Source organism: Periplaneta americana, chromosome 12, assembly GCF_040183065.1.
Source record: "Periplaneta americana isolate PAMFEO1 chromosome 12, P.americana_PAMFEO1_priV1, whole genome shotgun sequence".
Taxonomy (NCBI): Eukaryota; Metazoa; Arthropoda; class Insecta; order Blattodea; family Blattidae; genus Periplaneta; species Periplaneta americana.
In genome coordinates, this window is record NC_091128.1 from 160,545,646 (window position 1) to 160,566,337 (window position 20,692).

General features: G+C 35.3%; 1 protein-coding gene across 3 annotated transcripts in view; it reads right to left on the bottom strand.

Annotated features, from left to right (window-relative positions):
• The window catches only part of LOC138711066 (uncharacterized), a 137,134-nt gene that overhangs the window by 25,410 nt on the left and 91,032 nt on the right, over positions 1 to 20,692 (bottom strand). For all 3 annotated transcript variants that reach the window (XM_069842376.1, XM_069842374.1, XM_069842375.1), the window contains exons 4-12: positions 18,857 to 18,970; positions 18,628 to 18,783; positions 15,837 to 15,934; positions 15,439 to 15,758; positions 10,880 to 11,102; positions 7,681 to 7,845; positions 5,054 to 5,207; positions 4,797 to 4,977; positions 3,146 to 3,370 (exon numbers count right to left, since the gene is read on the bottom strand). In XM_069842376.1, the coding sequence (XP_069698477.1) occupies positions 3,146 to 3,370; positions 4,797 to 4,977; positions 5,054 to 5,207; positions 7,681 to 7,845; positions 10,880 to 11,102; positions 15,439 to 15,758; positions 15,837 to 15,934; positions 18,628 to 18,783; positions 18,857 to 18,970 (1,636 nt within the window). The remainder of the gene's footprint in view (positions 1 to 3,145; positions 3,371 to 4,796; positions 4,978 to 5,053; positions 5,208 to 7,680; positions 7,846 to 10,879; positions 11,103 to 15,438; positions 15,759 to 15,836; positions 15,935 to 18,627; positions 18,784 to 18,856; positions 18,971 to 20,692) is intronic.

Here is a 20,692-nt window from a genome sequence, read left to right on the forward strand (position 1 = left end):
ACTTCAACAATGCACCACTATGCACTCTACTACTTCAACAAAACACCACTATGCACTCTACTACTTCAACAATGCACCACTATGCACTCTACTACTTCAACAATGCACCACTATGCACTCTACTACTTCAACAATGCACCACTATGCACTCTACTACTTCAACAATGCACCACTATGCACTCTACTACTTCAACAATGCACCACTATGCACTCTACTACTTCAACAATGCACTACTATGCACTCTACTACTTCAACAATGATAAAGAAGCAAGAATACATAACTGAGAACCAGTAGCGGATGGTGGGTTTGAAAGTTGAGGAGGCCAAGACGTGAATGATGAGAATATAAAAATATAAGGCCTGTGACGTACCCCATTACCAAGCGCAGAATTTATAGATTTTAAGAAATTAAAATTAGGTTTTCCAATTTATGTTTTAGGATTTTAAATCTTATGTTTAGGAATTTATATGATTTTACGGAAAAAAATAAAAATAAACAACATACTGTTAATATATTACAATGGCTTGGTAAAGATTGCCACTCTTTGGGACACTTTAAGTCCTAACCTACGAATTAGGTCTTTTTAGGTCATATTACATTTAAGAATGTCTTCTTCTTCTTCTTCTTCTTCTTCTTCTTCTGCCTTTCCAAGGATTGGGGTTTATCCCGTTCCGTGCCAAAGACATTTATTCTTGAAACTGGTCTTTCCATCTGGTTCTCGGCAGTCCTATATCTCGTCTTCCATTTGGTTTATAAAAGAAAGCTTGCTGCGGTAGTCTGTCAGGGGACATTCGGTTGACATGCTCTTGCCAGTTCTTTTGGTACTGAATTGCCTCTTGCACTATACTACTTCTTACACCCAGTGCCGCTCTTATGTCTGCACTTCTCACTCTGTCCCTTAGAGATACTCCTAATAGCCGTCTCATAAATCTCATTTCTGAGCTTTCAGTTTTATTTTGTTGTCATTTGATATATCTGTCCGGCTATTTCCTTTGGCGTTTTTAGTACTTATATTTTTTACATGGGCGAGTTACTGGCCCGCCGCATAACCCCCACTCTGGAGGACCGGGTTTTCTTTCAGGGTTTCCTCCCTTACATTTAAGAATGTAAATTCAAAATTCTGCTCTTGAAGCTCCAAATCAACTACATGAATGGAATATATCAAATTTGATGACACTCAATTTAAGCAAAAGTAACTACCAAATATTTTCACTCAGTAAAAAAGAAAGAGAATTCAATATCCAATACAATGGCCAACACCTTCCTAGGACTTATGAATCCAAATATCTTGGAGCTATTTTCGATAGTAAGTTAACATGGAGCAACCATTTGAAATACATTTCTGAAAAAGCTCGTAAAAGATTCTCCCTTCTAAAAAGACTAGCAGGAAAGAAATGGCGATGCTCTAGGAATACTTTGAACACTACATACAAAATGTTTATACAGCCAGTGCTGACATACTGCGGAGAAATTTTAATCACTTCACCTTTCATAAACGACATGGAATATGTTCAAAACCAAGCTCTCAGACTCATTACTGGTGGAATCAAAACAACTCCAATCGATTCTATGAGATTCCTCACTAATATTAACAGCATCAAAATGACAATAGAAGAAAAAGCACTGATTCAATATAAAAAACTTATCAGATTACCAGGAAACAATTGGCATTCGTACAGTCCTCTCTGTAGATTGAAAACTCAAAAAAGTTTCATATCCATTGTTCAAGAATTAAAACAGAAAATCAATATCCCGAATTTAAAAGAAAACTTACAAATTAAACCAAACCCTTTAACTCTATTAAATATAGAATATAATCTAAATTTAACAGAAGAAATACTGAAATCAGAAGTAAACACTGAAATACTAAAACAATTGTCTTTAGAGACAATTAATATTAGGTACCCTCCACAAAACTGGCTTCATTTATACACCGACGGATCCTTGATCTCAAGAGAACAAGGTGCTGGTGCAGGTGTTACGTGCTGTCTCTTCTCACTTTATAGATCTCTTGGATATGGAACAACAAGTTTTGATGGTGAAATCATTGCAATAAGTGAATGTCTCAGGAATCTTCTATGCCACATCAATAAATTTAGGAATGCAGTTATATTGTCAGATTCCAAAGCAGCTATTCTATCAATCGTCTCTAAACACACACCTTTATCTCAAACAGCAGAAATAACTAAAATGCTCTCTCAATTAATATCACTCAATAAAAGAATTGTTTTCCAATGGATACCATCCCATTGTGGAATCCTGGGAAACGAGAATGCGGATGCTTTAGCAAAGGTTAGCACTGCTACTTACAGACCTATTACTAAATCTACGTATTACTCTGTAAAGAGATTTATTAAATCTACATACTTAGACGTCTTCAACAAACAAAATTTGATAACTCAATCCCAAGGGAAAAAATGGAACTCTCTGCATCAAAATCCACAGTTAATTCCCGATTTACCACGAAAATCGTCTGTAGCTGCATTTAGATTGGCAATAGCCCATGAATGTTTGGCCAAACACCTGCATAGAATTGGAATATATCAGTCCCCTAACTGTCCATTGTGTAACTCAAACTAAGAAATGGATTCGGAACACCTCAAAATCTGTGCTTCAGTGGCTGGTCATGATAATATCTTTGAAAAATATTGGAGTGCAAAAGGTCAAATGACTTTATTGTCAAACGCCTGGCATTAGAAAACAACAACAACATATATATAAGATATTACTGTACAAAGGCAACACATGCACAGGATGAAGTCCTAATATGGAAACCCAAAATGTAGTCTTTGCAGGGTAAGAGATCATTTTGACATGATTCAATAAGCCTCAGAAAATATCATGGCAAACCATTTGGTATCGCTAATATAAATCTAGGAAAATACCACCAAAAGGGATTGTGAATAAGCTTCCGAAACTGAGTATGCATGTTGTTGAAGAAATTGGCAGGACTGAACTAAACCATTTGTAGTTTTATTTCTATTTCTGTATTTATATTTACCTTTACAAATGTTTTAACATAATGCAAAATCTTTCTTGATATTACCTATGTTGTTATTGAAAAATTTTAAAATCAACAATTATTGACGAACGTGGTTAGAACGTGTTATTGGATGGTAATAAATATGTTACAGCTCACTCACTTCTATCATCTGTGTGGTAGTGCACGACACTTGTTCCGAATGGTGCTCGTTGTAGTAATCCGTGTTGTACCAGTCCGGCGCCAGCCACAGTGGCAGGAACCAAACATAGCCCTCCCTTGCAGTCATCTTCAACAGGTAAGCCTGACACATCACGTCTCGCGCGGCCTCATCAAACATGTCCCCTATGATAATGCGCACGTTCTTCTCCTTTAGTTCCTCCAGGTACTGTGACAGAAAAACGCGTTATTTTTTTAATATTTTTATTTATTTTTTTTACAGTAATGGTATTTTGTTGTATGAAGCTATTATGGTAAAAGCAGAAGAAACTACCAACTATAAAAATGGTCTTCTAATATTTTAATTAGTATACAGAGTAAATCGTAAGTAATGTCATTAATTTCAGGAAGTTATTCTTTGAGATAATTCAGACAAAAAAAGTTTAATATAATTTTGCTCGTTTTTACTTCCTTTTTGAGATAAAAAATGTTTTATATCAAATGTTTCATAGTTTTTTTGGGCAAGCCACTGATTTAATCCCCAATATGCTTAATCAGTTTAAGACAGCAGTGTATTATGATAATAAATGACTGAAAGAATTTTGGTTTTGAACCTTTAAATGTGCAGAAATTTGATCTGCACACATATGTAACATTGTAAAATTCCTTTGCAGAACGAAAAGTTACATTTGTTCAGATCCAATTAATAATAATAATAATAATAATAATAATAATAATAATAATAATAATAATAATAATAATGATAATTTTATTTTATTTATTTACTAATATTTATTGTGCTGAACAACAGCCTGGAGCCAATAACAGTTCAGCACAAGATGATGATGATGATGATGATGATGGATAATAATAATAATAATAATAATAATAATAATAATAATAATAATAATAATTATTATTATTATTATTATTATTATTATTATTATCATTATCATTATTATTATTATTATTATTATTATCATTATTATTATTATTATTACTATTATTATTTTATTTGATTTATTTACTAATATTTATTGTGCTGTACAAAGCCTGGAGCCAATAATAGTTCAGCAAAAGAAGATGATGATGATGACGATGATGATGATGATGATGATGATGATGACGATGATGATGATGATGATGATGATGATGATGATGATGATGATGATAATATGAAAGCTCAGTAGGTGAAAGTATTGCACTGTAAGCTGGATGGTCGCAAGTTCGATTACCGATGGATTATGGGTTTTTCTTATTGATTATTTATTTATTGGGTTATTTTAAGACGCTGTATCAACATCTAGGTTATTTAGCGTCTGAATGAAATGAAGGTGATAATGCTGGTGAAATGAGTCCGGGGTACAGCACCGAAAGTTACCTAGCATTTGTTCGTATTGGGTTGAGGGAAAACCCCGGAAAAAACCTCAACCAGGTAACTTGCCCCGACCGGGAATCGAACCCGGGCAATCTGGTTTCGCGACCAGACGCGCTGACCGTTACTCCACAGGTGTGGACTTTTCTTATTGATCTAATCCTAACACTATGACTTTGGGATTCACTCAGCCATTAACAGTAATAAGTATAGGCTGTTCCTTTGGGAGCAAATGCTGCAAGCACGTAACTTTCCGTTCTCAAGATAAGATATGCTATACCTTTGACATTTTTGCCTTCTCCCTGTCACGAGGAAACTTTCGATTTGCAACAAACGTAATGCCGTTGGCCTGCAGCAGATCCTGCATGTGAGATATATACTCTGTGTACTTCTGTCCATCTTCCGTCAGGGCCGCAACCTGCCGCCACCCAAGCTGCTGCAGCAGTTGTAAGTAAACGTACCTACGACAAGAAAGCGTAAGTAGCAAAGACACTGACAAAAAATGACGAGAACGCACCACAGCTCTGCTGCACTCACTTGTACTGCGTGTTCTCTCCGATGGTCCTGAAGAAGTACGGGTACTTGTTGCGGTCTGAGAAGCTGGACCCTTCTGCACTGTAACTGATCACCACAGTGCGGAAGTGCTTTGTGACTCCTGCAAGGGGCTCCACAGTGTCTGAACAAGCAGGCCCTGACAACAGTAGAGATTATAAGGTTAGGTACAGTAACCAAAAGTTCCACAGATCTATTTCTATTTTTATTTAGTTATTCACTCACTCACGCATTATTCATTCATTCATTCATTCATTTGTAATTTATTTACTTATTTATGCATTCTTCTATTTATTTTTTATTGATTGCTTATTTACTTTTTTATTTATTAGTTACTTATTTATTTATTTATTTATTTATTTATTTATTTATTTATTCACTTATTTATTTATTTATTTATTTACTTATTTATTTATTTACTTATTTATTTATTTACCTATTTATTTATTTATTTATTTACCTATTTATTTATTTACCTATTTATTTATTTATCTATTGATTGATTGATTTATTTATTTATTTATTTATTTATTTATTTATTTATTTATTTATTTATTTATTTATTTATTTATTTATTTATTTATTTATTTATTCGTCATTTATTTATTTATTTTCTTATTTATTTATTCAATTATTTATTTACTTATTGGTTACCAGTACTTATTTACATATTTATTAGTTATTTATTTATTCACTTATTTATTTATTAGTTACTCATTTATTTATTTATTTATTTATTGGTTGCTTATTTACTTATTTGTTACCTACTGGTTTATTTATTTGTTTATTTACTTAGTTATTATTTGCTTACTCATATTCACTCACTCACTCAGTGATTTATTTATTTATTCATTAATTAATTCATTCATTCATTTGTTATTTATTTACTTATTTATTTTTTATTAATTACTTATTTACTTTTTTATGTATTAGTTATTTATTTATTCACTTATTCCTTTATATACTTATTTTTTTTATTGATTAGGTACTTATTTATTTATTACCTATTTATTTATTTATTTATTTATTCACTTATTTATTATTCGTTTACTTATTCATTTATTCACTTATTTATTTATTTATTTATTTATTTATTTATTTATTTATTTATTTATTTACTGTACTTATTTACTTATTTATTAGTTACTTATTTATTTATTCATTTATTGGTTGCTTATTTATTAGTTATTTATTTATTCATTTACTAGTTACTTATTTACTTATTTATTTATTTATTTATTCACCTATTTATTTACTAGTTACTTGCCTAGTTGTTTACTTATTTATTTATTCACTCATTTATTTATTGGTTGTTTATTTACTTATTTATTTGTTGCCTACTTGTTTATTTATTTGTTTATTTATTTATTTACTTAGTTATTATTTACTTACTCACATTCACTCACTCCATTCATTCACATAATCTACTACAGATTATAGGTTCGTCAAAATTACCTATATAAACACACAAATACACACAAAACAAGATTTAACATGAATCTACAAAGACTTTATCTTAGTTAACCTGTATATTTGTTATTTATTTTGTAAGGGAAAAAACTTTTGTGGATCGTAACAGTCCTTCTGGGACTATAACCTGTATGGCTTATGAGGATGATTTTGCAAGGGTAAATAATCATGCGCAAAAGGTAATAAAGGTACCGGTAGGTATTCAATTTTAGGGCTTTAATGTAAAAAATCCGTAATTTTGAAATGCATTGACTTAAAGCAAAATAGTTTCTACTCTGGTTTAGAAACATTTATAATTTAAATGTTTAATTTCTTCGTGTATCTTGCTACATACAATAAGATTCCTGTATGGGGACTACTGTTAAGATGTTTGGTAATAATCCAGTATGACAGTTTACATGTACATAGCTCACAGCCCTAGAGTTACAGTCGTGAATTTCAGAGTTCATTTTAAAATAGATAAGATTTTTATAAATGAAGCAAACTGTTTCTAGAACATACTTTCAGGGGAAGTATTGCAGGAAAGACTAGAAGGGATAGAATTAGGAATATAGAGATTAGAGAACGAGTTGAGGTTAGTCATTACAAGAGTAGGTATATTGAGCAAAAAATTTACAATGGTAAAATGTTAAAAAGATGGTACCAGACAGATTACCAAGAAGTGCATCGGAGATGAGAACATAGAATAAGAAGATGACAATAGGAAGACAAGAATGAAGTGGTTGGACCAGATAAGGGAGAATTTAAATGCAAGAGGACTGGAATGGACAACAGTCATGTGATGAGTGAAAAATCTTGGGAGGATAGGTTTGTCTGGAGAAGGCGAAGTCGGATTACCTGTAAAAAATGAAAATGTCCAATAGAGGTAGAAGAAGAGGGCTTTCAGGAGAGCAGCAGAATATTAATTAATTCTTGGAAAATTTATTTCAACTTTTCTTTTCAAGGTGGTGCAAAAATTGGAAAATGAATCTTGTGTTCATCAGTCCAATATTTAACATTACAAATATTTGCCAAAACAGTTTCATGTTACAATACACAACAATTAAATCTGCCCACACAAATGCACCCCTTACCGTTCCAATTAAAACGCTGACATTTAATATTTTATTTTAAGTTTCTTTATTCTCCACAAACGCGCATACCTAGAATGCCTACCAGTTTCTTGTATACATTGAACAACACGTAATATATGAACGTCTTCATCACAGCCTCTGCCTTGCACTCCCCGTTGTTCACTTTCATCTTCAGATTGTAGTCTCGCAGCACACTGTCGTTTGCATTCACGGACTCCAGCGCCATTTCTGCGGCTGCAACAATAAACACACCCTCAATTAGATAAAAAAAAAGAACTTCTATACTGTAAACTGGGGTTACTTTGAACAAAGAGGAAACTTTGAACATTTTTTTCAGAAAATCATATTTAGGTTCCTACATGCTGCACTTATTATATAGATGGAGGTAAATTATCATAAAAATCATTCTCATACCAAATTTACCTCCATCCAACAAGTGTAGCATCTAGAAACCTAAATATGATTTTTCTGAAAAAATGTTCAAAGTTCCCTCTGTGTATAAAGTAACCCCAGTTTACGGTAGGTGAAGAATATTTTATTCAGTGTAACTATAGCTGAAGTGTTGATACCAGTACAGAACTTTGTGTTACAGAGGTAACCCTAGAATATTCTCATATTCTTGAATAATTTCATGGGAAAAATTGTTCTGGGGCCAGGTATTGAACCTGGGACCTTTGGCTGAGTGCGCCAACGCTCTACCGACTGAGCTACCCAGGAACTCTACCTGGATCAATTATTCCCTTTTATGTCCACATACCTCAAGTGAACTAACAAGACGTCAAAGACCCAGCATTGAGTGAACTTAAATTGTGGTTCTCTGTTAACGAACAGCGACGTGAATTATACAAATCTGCCTTTTTCAGGAATAGGTTCCTGTGAAGCTGACTTGAATAATTTCAAGGGAAAAATTATTCTAAAGCAGGTATCAAACCCGGGACCTTTGGCTGATCGTGCCAATGCTCTACCGACTGAGTTACCCAGGAACTCTATCAGACTTTGACTCAATTATTTCGAAAATAGGAAAAACTGGAAAATGCTGGGTTTGCAGTGAAAGACCTGTCCTTGGGCAGAACACAATGAATGAATGAGTTAATTAATTAATTAATTAACAGTCAAAAGATGAATACATCCCTAACATTGTTTCAAATGTGTGCATATGAAGCACTATTTTTAAGTCAAGTAACAATTAATATTAAGGATATCCCTCTATAATTTTTATTACAGTTTAAACCCAATCTTGTTTACATTCAGTTACTATACAAGGTGTTTGTGTTGCGTTTTCTTGTTTGCGTTTAGTGTTTCTTATGAACGCCAGAACAACACAAATACATCATCACATTAACATACGAAAAGAAGAATACATACAAGATCACATAATATTTCAAGAAACTAAGATGTAACATTGCATACAGAACACAGAACACACTACAAAAACATCTTAACACACAGACAAGAGACACAAATAAATACAACTTAACAGGTGTACACAAACTATCATGCAATAGTTGCAAAGACTTCTACATTGGACACACTGGAAGATCATTTCAAACACATTACAAGGAACACATCACAGTATAATCAAACCACACAACAATTCAACCTACGCAGAATACATCACAAACTCCAATCACAAATACAGCAACATAGACACTGACATGAAAATACTACACATCCAGCCAAAAAACCAGAAACTTGACATTCTACAGCAGGATGGGAAATAGCTGCTCTCAGAGAGCTTAGCTTCTCCCTCTACAGTTGTTTTTCTTGTATGTAGATACTCATGCTGACTGCTGCGTTTACAATACAAGTTTCCACCCCTGCCCTAGAAATATGAAATTTACGAACATACAAAAACACACCTCCAGCACATCCTGAACAAACATCTCAATTTCAAAACACACACCCTTTTCGATATAATCATGAACACACCCCACTACAACAGGAAACCAGAAGATAGTGCGGGACCTTCACTAGGCTTTGGACAATGAAGAATACCACTTCGAAACTAGTCATCCAGGTAATTTCCTAATGTTAACACAGTAAAGAAGTTATAAAGTTAATCAGTGGTTATATAAGTGACAGAAGTGTGTATCCAACAATGAACAATACAATACTATGAAACTGGTAATTCCAAAAGTGTGTGCTCTCCTTTCTCTGTGAACTTCTTTTTTAATCCATTTTGAATCTTGCGTACACCACTTTTAACACTTGAATATAATTAATTGATGAACTAGTGGACTTACTCGTGTTAAATATATAATATTTGTCCGGCTTACAGCTGTTTCAGTGCTTCACGCACCATCATCAGAGCCTACTAGATCGCGGCGTTATCTCGAACTTCTCTGCCTGTTAAGAGGGTGTGTTTTATTGTTGGAATGTGTTGAAGTGTGGAGTCGAATAGTGTGTGTGTACTGAAATTGATCTGTGTGTTGAGGATTTGATCGGGGTGTGTTTTAGTGTGTTTGTATATTTCGTATTGTTCTAGTGTGTTGAGTTTTTGGTTCGTGGGTTGTGTGTGTAGAATTTCCATGTCCGTATTTATGTTATTGTATGTATGGTTAGTATTGGTTATGTGATCGGCGTATGTAGATGTATTGTGTCCTCTGGTTATAGCTTTAATGTGTTCTTTGTAGCGTGTTTGGAATGATCTGCCTGTCTGTCCTATGTAGAACTTGTCGCAACTATTACATGTGAGTTTGTATACACCTGTGTGATCGTATTTGTTTGTGTTTTTTGTGTGTTGAGATGTTTTTGTAGTGTGTTTTCTGTTCTGTATGTTATGTTGCATTTCTGTTTTCTGAATGAAGATGCGATCTTATGTGTGCTTTTGTTTTCATATGTTAGTGTGATGTATTGCTTGTGTTCTTGTGTTTGTGTTGTGTTTTGTGTATTTTTGTGTTTGTTAATCTTGTCTTTCAGAATTGTTATTGTTGTTTCTCAGAACAACCAATAAGTTAAATACAAACTGTTACAGAATGACTGGTAAACATTTTCTTCAGCGACATACATGTTTCTTAACACAAGCAAAGAAAAAAAAATACCACGAAATTTGTTGACGATATTATAAATACTTCATGTAAATGGAAATAATAATTATAATCGTACGAAAAAAAAAATTGAAAGAAATTTCTCCACTGTAGAAGATCTCAATGTAAATTATGATAGATAAATAATTAATGTTCAAATCTCTTTAATCTTACATAACTGTTGCCTTTTATAATAAGTTCGTACAACTTTAACAATAGAAAAATTCTGTACATATTCTCACCTCTCACAATTCCTTTTGCAATATAAGTTGATCCACTGATAGGAAATATACCTCCAATGTACAGAATATTCTTTTCATCACTTGTAGGGATCCAAGGCATCCAACTTTTTTCGTTATGCACCAACCATTCACAGGCAATCTCGTCTACTGAACGTGGCTGAGCATTGTACCGACTCAGGAGGTCTGCATAATCCTCACGAGAAAAAGACATCTTGTGGAGTGCCTGCAATGGGATACAAAAGCTCCGTAATTTACATTTTACCATATTTGTACGTAAAATTTCTCGATATCTATGTATGATTTGAAAATATCAATGCCCACCATGGGATTTTATTAATCTCTCTGTAACTTTTTCAAGATGAATAGCTACCACATATTTAGGTGACTCCAAATTCAACTGAAACGTGGATTTTGAATAAGAAACATCAGGATAAATTACTCGCAACGGAAATGGACTTTTGAAGGCGCTCTGTCAGGAAATAAAAAAGGGGGAGAGACTTGGAATGGAATGGAATTGGAATTTACGGGAGGAGGACACTATGGCCCAGCACTACAACGTATTACGATCTATTGCACTAACCCTCAAGCTAGGTGCATTCTGAAAACCACACCAGCTGACTACACTAACGTTCACTGTGTACCAGGTTTCGAGCATACAACCCCCTTGTCCCTAGGCAAGCCCCCTCCGTGTGTCGCCAGCCAGTGACCGGGGAATGCTATGGAAAGATGATGGAATGAAGAAATGGGGATGGAATGATGTAGATGCCTAATATGGCGAAAAATGGCAGAACCCCGAGAAAAACACCAACTGCGACCTTGTCCGCCACAAGTGTCACTATGGATTTTTCAATGAAAAATTCCAGACCGATCTGGGACTCGAACCCGGGCCACGTGCGTGACAAGCTGAAAGCCTGACCCCTCAGCCATCGCAGGGGAAGGGGGAGCCTTAAAAACATCACAATAAGAGAAATGGATGTAAAACATATATTTTAGAAATAAATTAACAAAAAAAAATGGAATGGTATGGACATGTAAGAAGAATGTCCGACAGCAGATTGCCAGGAGCAGTCCTAGAATGGGAGGTACACGGCAGAAGAGAGAAGGGCAGACCATCAGTGATGGATGGGAGAGGTACAAGTAAGTATGCAGAAACATGGGCTGATGGAAGAAGATATAACAGACAGAGAACTTTAGAAAAATAACAAATTTGATATTGTAACAACAGTGTTAGCATTGAAAACAAAAGGAGAGCCTTACTATGTCTTTTTGTGAAAAGTCCCTTCAATTTCTTAGGTTACCCATAACAAATGCAGACAGCCAAAGACTTTTCTCTTAGTTGTAACAGACAAAAGGAAACTATGAAGAAGAAAAGTGTCACAACTTGTATGTTACATTTTGGTGATATGCCAGATGATACTGATGTGATGTAAAATAAATGCTGCAATTTGGTGAGTTGGAGCATTTTTAAGAGCAGTAAATTTTACAAGAGATTTTTTTTACCTACTATAATAAGTACATGACCAACATTCTTCTAGAACGGAAAATTTTAGTAAATGGAGAAATTCCAATGTCTAAAGTTATTTTTATTAACACTTCAGTTTTGCTTATGATCAGGTCATGACGTTACATAACAAGTTAGTATAAATCACAGATGTCGATATTTATCAATTAAATGACCTGTAAAAAACATATAGGCCTACTCTAAAACGTGAACAAATAAAATAAAAAATTACGACTTTTAATGAGAAAAATTGAATTCAATTAAAAATCGTTACCGATGATATATTTTGATAAGTGAAAGAAGAGATGCCTAGACATCAGATATTGGACAGGACAGTTAATCCGTTGACATCCACTCCATACAAATATTGAAAGTGCAATTAAAACCTGTTTCAGAACACTTCCAACCCAATTTACTCCTTAATTACTGTTACATGTAATTCAGAAATTTTCCTTAGTAATTATTTCAGAGCGTCTCTTACCACTATGCACAATCTGACAATGTTGCTGTAAAATGGTAGTACCTTTTTCTTACCATTTCTCAGCCATCCCATCGTTCTATTAAAAATCTCAATTTTGTCCCATTCTGAAAAATGTTATTAATATGCTTGTATTTTGTTTTAATATTATAACTGATTAATTCTTTTTTTTAATATATCCTTGCAATGCCAAAGCATGGAAGCAGATAAATGTACAACTGTGAGGGAGTTGAATTATAACAAATAAAAAATCAAATAAACATCTCTGTATCTGATAGATGGGTACAGATTTTTTATGAAATGAGCAAAACACGCCTAGACTCTCAAAAGTTTTGTAATATTGTAAATATTAAAAAATTTTACTGTGGATATTTTATTTCTTATTAAAAGTTTCATTAATAAATTAGATTTGATACGATCTAACAATTGTAATAGCTGTTAAGATTAATATTGAATAAACTTACTTATTTATGACTTTTAAGGAACCCGAAGGTTCATTGCCACCCTCACATAACCCCGCCATCGGTCCCTATCCTGAGCAAGAGTAATCCAGTCTGTACTATCATATCCACCTCCCTCAAATTCATTTCAATATTATCCTCCCATCTACGTGTCGGCCTCCCCAAAAGTCTTTTTCCATCCAGTCTCTCAACTAACACCCTACATGCATTTCTAGATTCCACTCATATTTGCTACATGCCCTGCCCATCTCAAACATCTGGATTTAATGTTCCTAATTATGTCAGGTGAAGAATACAATGCATGCAGTTCTGTGTTGTGTAACTTTCTCCATTCTCTTGTAACTTCATCCCTCTTAGCCCCAAATATTTTCCTAAGCACCTTATTCTCAAACAATCTTAACCTCTGTTCCTCTCTCCACGCAATATTGAATAGACTAGGAAATAAATAAGTAATATATTTTCTCCATTAGGTACTTATGGTGGCTAATATTCATCCTATATGATTAATCGAAGAAAAAGTTAGGATTTTTAGAGTAGAAATTAGAATGGAGTAAGTTACATAATGCAGAACTGCACACACTGTATTGTCCATCTAACATAATTAGGAACATTAAATCCAGATGTTTGAGATGGGCAGGGCATGTAGCACATATGGGCGAATCCAGAAATGCATATAGAGTGTTATAGTCGCGACGCTGTTATTCCCGGCGTGAATCCTCCTCTTTGCTTACGTCTTAGGAAGTGAAGGCTCTATAAATTTAGGTAGGTAGTATCGTTCGCCATTTTTGTTCTTTCATTGCCGAGCTACCATACGAGGAATCTATTTGCCACACCGTTAAACATTATCACGTCGTAGCTCCTATGATAATAAATCAAACGCACTGTAATTCAGCAAATAATTAAGCGGAAAATAATGTCGTCGTGTGCTTTCTGCGAACGCCAACGAAAGAGTCAAAATTGCGGGCAATTATATTAAGTATTTATCGAGCCTTAGGAAATGAATATCATCTTCATAAGCGAATCACAAGACGCACAAGTTTAAATGTAGCCGACCTGCAACACGATTGGCTGCCGGAAATTAGAGCGACGGGACTATAGTTGGAAGACCTGAGGGGGGAAAAAGACCTTTGGGGAGGCCGAGACGTGGACGGGAGGATAATATTAAAATAGATTTGAGGTAGATGGGATATGATGGTAGGACTGGATTAATCTTGCTCACGATAGGGACCAATGATGGGCTTATGTGAGGGCGGCAATGAACCTCCAGGTTCTCTAAAAGCCATTTGTAAGTAAGTAAGTAACCTGGCGGCCATATTGCACAGAGGCCCTAGTCTGATACCTCGTAGGCAGGCTTGGCTCCCACTTCAATGCGGGCCCACACCAGCTTCACGAGGAAAAAAGACCTTTGCGAAGGTCGAGACGTGGATGGGAGGATAATATTAAAATGGATTTCAGGGAGGTGGGATATGATTGTAGGGATTGGATTGATCTTGCTCAGGATAGGGACCAATGAGGGCAGCAATGAACCCTCGGGTTCTCTAAAAGCCATAAGTAAGTAAGTAAGTAAGTGAGTAAGTGAGTGAGTAAGTGAGTAAGTAAGTAAGTAAGTGAGTATGTAAGTAAGTGAGTGAGTGGGTGAGTAAGTAAGTGAGTGAGTATGTAAGTGAGTAAGTATGTGAGTAAGTGAGTAAGTAAGTAAGGGAGTAAGTAATTAAGTGAGTGAGTGAGTAAGTAAGTGGGTGAGTGAGTGAGTAATTGAGTGAGTGAGTGAGTAAGTGAGTGAGTAAGTGAGTGAGTATGTAAGTGAGTAAGTAAGTGAGTGAGTGAGTAAGTAAGTGAGTAAGTGAGTGAGTGAGTAAGTAAGTAAGTAAGTGAGTGAGTGAGTGAGTAAGTAAGTGAGTAAGTAAGTAAGTGAGTGAGTGAGTAAGTGAGTGAGTGAGTGAGTGAGTGAGTGAGTAAGTAAGTGAGTGAGTAAGTAAGTAAGTGAGTGAGTGAGTGAGTGAGTGAGTGAGTGAGTGAGTAAGTAAGTATGTAAGTGAGTAAGTAAGTAAGTAAGCAAGTAAGTAAGTAACCTGGCGGCCATATTGCACAAATGTTAACAGAGGCCCTAGTCTGATACCTCGTAGGCGGGCTTGGCTCCCACTTCAATGCGGGCCCACACCAGCTTCACGAGGCGCTGCAGCTCGTACTTGCAGCCGGTCCTGCGGGATGACTGCAGACTCTCACATGGAGGGAACGCGACGCTCGTGAACTTGGGGTCGCCCCACACTGTGACGGTGCTAGGCACGCGGCACAGCAGCACTAGGGACTGGTTCCTGTGCTCCCTCTGGTAGCGGGCAGTCAGGGTGTCAGTCAGCCATCTAAGGTTCGGCCCCACCCACACGACCTGCACGTAGAGCTGCAGCTCCAGGATGTGGGGCACCACGAAACCCGTCTCACCTCCAACACAACGAGACCCAAGTTAGTGGGTCACAACCAGAGCAGGGCACTACTGTCTACAAGAAGCACGACACTAACCTGGGTGATCAGCAAGCAGGACAGCGCAAGATGGCGCCCCATTGCATTGAGAGGGCGTGAACAGACCTGTGGTGCAGTAACTCTCCTCACAATAATATCTGCAAAGACGTGCGGAAGTAAGACCATTAAGCTATGAGAGAGGATGAGAGTCCAAAATAAAAAACAATAACTTGAATTAATCTCATAAGTGTTGGCAATGCAAGAAAACAGCTCAAATTTTCATTAAATACAAGGTTGTTTCCGATTTCTGGAAACGATTTTTGAATGACGTCATGTACTTAGGGTTAAGATACAAATTAGATTTACTTTAAATATTCATATCTCACTCCAACACCTACTATACAGAATAGATAAATTTCAAAATGCTGTCATTCTCTCTGATTCTAAAGCAGCATTATATGCAATAAATTCATATAAAATGATGTCAATCCAAATCAAAGAATGTCACAAAATGATCCAACAACTTCAAAAACTACAGAAAAGAATTCAATTACAATGGATACCTGCACATTGCGGAATTGCTGGAAATGAAACTGCTGACTTTCTTGCCAAAAAAGGATCCAATTTAATTCAGAATACAAATACAAGCCTACCTTTTACATCCATCAAAAGACTAGTTAAAAATAAATATCAAATCAAGCAAAACCAAGCACTATGTACCAAAGCCAAAGATAAAAAATGGAGCATTTTAATAAAAAAAATCAGAAATTATTCCAGAAATCCCACGTAACTTAAATCTGCAGTAGCAAAATTCAGACTGCTTACAGAACACGATTATTTGGCCAAACACTTGAATAAAATAGGAATTTACACAAATCCAAATTGCCCTCTATGCAACAAAGAAGAAGAAATGACTGAAGATCATCTACAAACCTGTGAAATTCTACCTGATGGATCCACCACAGAGAAATATTGGAGAGCAAGAATGCTAATGGCTTCATTGCCAAAGCCCGGCATTAGATAACAACAACAACAACAACAGATTTACTTTAAATGTTATTTTAAGTGATCGTGCTTCATTTAATTTAGGATGCTTCTTCTTCTTATTATTATTATTATTATTATTATTATTATTATTATTATTATTATTACTACTATTACTATTATTATTATTATTATTATTATTATTGTTTTTATTAGTTGTGTTTATTATTAATTGTCATTATTGAGTGTAATTAGTTACCACTGCCACCGGGTATATACCCATTTGCAGTGTGAATACATAAATGCATACATACATACATACATACATACATGCGTGCGTGCGTGCGTGCGTGCGTATACATACATACATACATACATACATACATACATACATATATACATACATGTGCGTCAGGAGTCACACGACAGCTGAAGTGTGGTGAGAGGTGACAGACTAGTTAGTAGTGAGTGATTTTTTGTAGTAGATTATTTTACGACGCTTTATCAACAGCTTAGGTTATTTAGCGTCTGAATGAGATGAAGGTGATAATGCCGGTGGCATGAGTCCGGGGTCCAGCACCAAAAGTTACCCAGCATTTGCTCATCTTCGGTTGAGGGAAAACCCCGGAAAAAACCTCAACCAGGTAACTTGCCCCGACCGGGAATCGAACCCGGGCCACCTGGTTTCGCGGCCAGACGCGCTGACCGTTACTCCACAGGTGTGGACGGTGAGTGATTTCATAGTCAGAGTGCACGGTGTCTCACAGCAGCAATGGCCAAGAAAATCGAGCCTTTCTGGGAAGAATACATTACAACCCTTTTCGATGCCAAGTACTGTTAAGTGAAAATAATAGAAGACTGCCACAGCATCAAGCACAGGGATTATATTGAAGGAGGGGTAGGAGGACTATGCCTTATATCGATGTAGATTTTGTTACTCTGACAGTGAATAATTAGAGAAGGGAAAACGATTATGAATAAAAAAATATTCAAATCTAAATATGTGTTTTTTTCTGGGTACAGAACATAAGGATTTAACATTTTCATAAGAAATCTGTGTAGGCCTATAAAAACAATGAAGAAATTACTTGAATCAGTGGGCCATGTTTAGAAATTAGCAGGCTTTGACAATCTGTAAAACAACGGAGCATCAGGGGAAAATGATTATGAATAAAAAAAATATTAAAATCTAAATATATGTTTTTTCTGGGTACAGAACATAAGGATTTAACATTTTCATAAGAAACCTGTGTAGGCCTATGAAAACAATGAAGAAATTGCTTGAAACAGTGGGCCATGTTTAGAAATTAGCAGGCTTTGACAATCTGTAAAACAACGGAGCATCAGGGGAAAACGATTATGAATAAAAAAATATTCAAATCTAAATATGTGTTTTTTCTGGGTACAGAACATAAGAATTTAACATTTCCATAAGAAACCTGTGTAGGCCTATAAAAACAATGAAGAAATTACTTGAAACAGTGGGCCATGTTTAGAAATTAGCAGGCTTTGACAATCTGTAAAACTACGGAGCATCAGGGGAAAACAATTAGGAATAAAAAATATTCAAATCTAAATATGTGTTTTTTCTGGGTACAGAACATAACAATGTAACATTTGCATAAGAAACCTGTGTAGTTCTATAAAAATAATGAAGAAATTGCTTGAAACAGTGGGCCATGTTTAGAAATTAGCAGGCTTTGACAATTTGTAAAACAAGGGAACATCAGGTTTTGACAATATCAACCATAAACAGTGACATAATGTTTTATTTAATCCATACCCAAATGGATCACAGTGTGATCTTCGAAAGCATTGTAAACAGAAGACTAAGAGGCCAGGTTAACTACACGTGCAATGCACTCACTTATCTGTCGAGTTGATTCTTGCAAACGCCTGTACGTAGCTTAGATCCCTGTCGCTCATACTGAAGATGCCTGCAGTCTTCTCGTCTGCAAATATACGCCAGTGGTCCATGCCAGGCACAATATGCGCCAACTGTGTAGGCACAAACCAGCCGAACCTGTAACAGAAATCATTTCTAATATTTCTGGCATTCATTGCACAAAGTTGCATAAAACTGCATAACTGCTTACCTGCCTGGGGGAGCCGTTGTCCCGCAATCTTTCACATGGTAAGCATCTGTGAACTCTATCAGGTTTGTATTCGGAGGAACCCATACTTCCAAATTCACCATTGATGAAGGAACCCTATAAGCACATATTTTTCGTGAGAATCTTGTAATGGGAAACGTCCACTAAGATATAGGCCCTAGATTCTTATTCTTTAAGAAAATTTAGTAAATATTTACAAAGACTGTGGATTCCTGCTACGGGAGTTCCAGGAGGAATTACTCGCACAACAGACCATAATATAGGGTCTTTAATTGTTATTTTACATAATGACGATGAAATTAATGAAGTTAAAATAAACGTACTCACGTTACCAACAACAATAAACATTATTTTACTTTAGAGTAAAGACTGAAATAAGTAAACCACAGTCTCTATAAATGATTGCTGAAGCTTTTATTATCCTAAATTATAAAACAAAAGTTTATTGGTCAAAATTTTCTTTACCGTGTAAAATAAATATTTGAATTGTTCTTTTATGACTAAATCTGGGATTTTAGGGTAATTGCCTATTTTGTTCCTTAAGCATTAATTTAAAAATGTAAAAATATGTACATGTTTCATGGAAAACCAGGAAAGTTGGTAGAGTTTTATATCTATGGTCGCGTCGCTGTTATTTCCAGTGTGACTCCTTCTCTTTGCTTATGCCTTAGAAAGTGAAGGCTCTATAAAGTCTAGGTAGGTAGAATCGTTCGCCATTTTTGTTCTTTCGAGCTACCAGACGAGGAATCTATTTGCCATAACATTAAACATTATCATGTCGTAGCTCCTATGATAATAAATTAAACGCAATGTAATTGAGCGGCAAATAATGTCCTCATGTGCTTTCTGCGAATACCAACGAAAGAGCCAAAATGGCGGGCGATTATATTAAGTATTTATCGAGCTTTAGGAAGTGCATAACATCATCAGCAGCGAATCACAAGACGCACACGTTTAAATGCAGACGACCTACAATGTGATTGGTTGCCGGAAATAAGAGCAATGGGACTATAGTACCCTTAAATGCATATTTGGGTCTTTAGTGCTTATTTCATGATCTTATGAAAATTTCCACATATTATTATTTTAAATTTTAGTTTAAAAATTGTTAATAGAATAACAATAGAAGACACAAACTCAACAAGCACACTCCTTCATGTATGTGCTGTCTGCGCTGTAAATACGGTATCAAATTAACAACAACCAATATTTTAAATTATGAGCAGCTATTTTAAAACTTTTCAATTTATCAAAGAACCAGTAGTACTGGTCTTAACTTGGGCCTACAATGAAAATATAAAACTGTCAGGCTTCAGATGGATTCTGTTTTCTTCATTACCCTGAGTGTTTTAAGTTGAGACAAAGATGGCTAGAGAATAATCATCGAAGAGTACGCTTATATGAATGGCTCATGGAATTCTCAGGGCTGAATTATGAAGAAAAATCATTTTTTGCCAGCATTTTTTGCCAGCACTACAACAGAGAGGTATGTACCTCCACACGAAATTGTGTTTTTTTCGTATTTCGTGAAAAAAAAAAAAATGTTCCAAGTCAGCGGCGATTCCTCTATATGAGCACAGGAGCACGTGAACACCTTAAAAACCAACAATAATCATACGTATTACTGTATTAATATTATTACCGGTACATCTATTACTTTCCAATACGCAATGGCATTCCTAAATTTTTCGTCTCGAGAGAATGTCCCGTTCGTATGTCGTGTGTCTTTAAATCTCCATTGGACTGCAAGGAACTCAGAATATTGGACTGGTTGACAGCAGTTCGCACAATTTTTCTCTAGCAGGGAGGAATTACCTG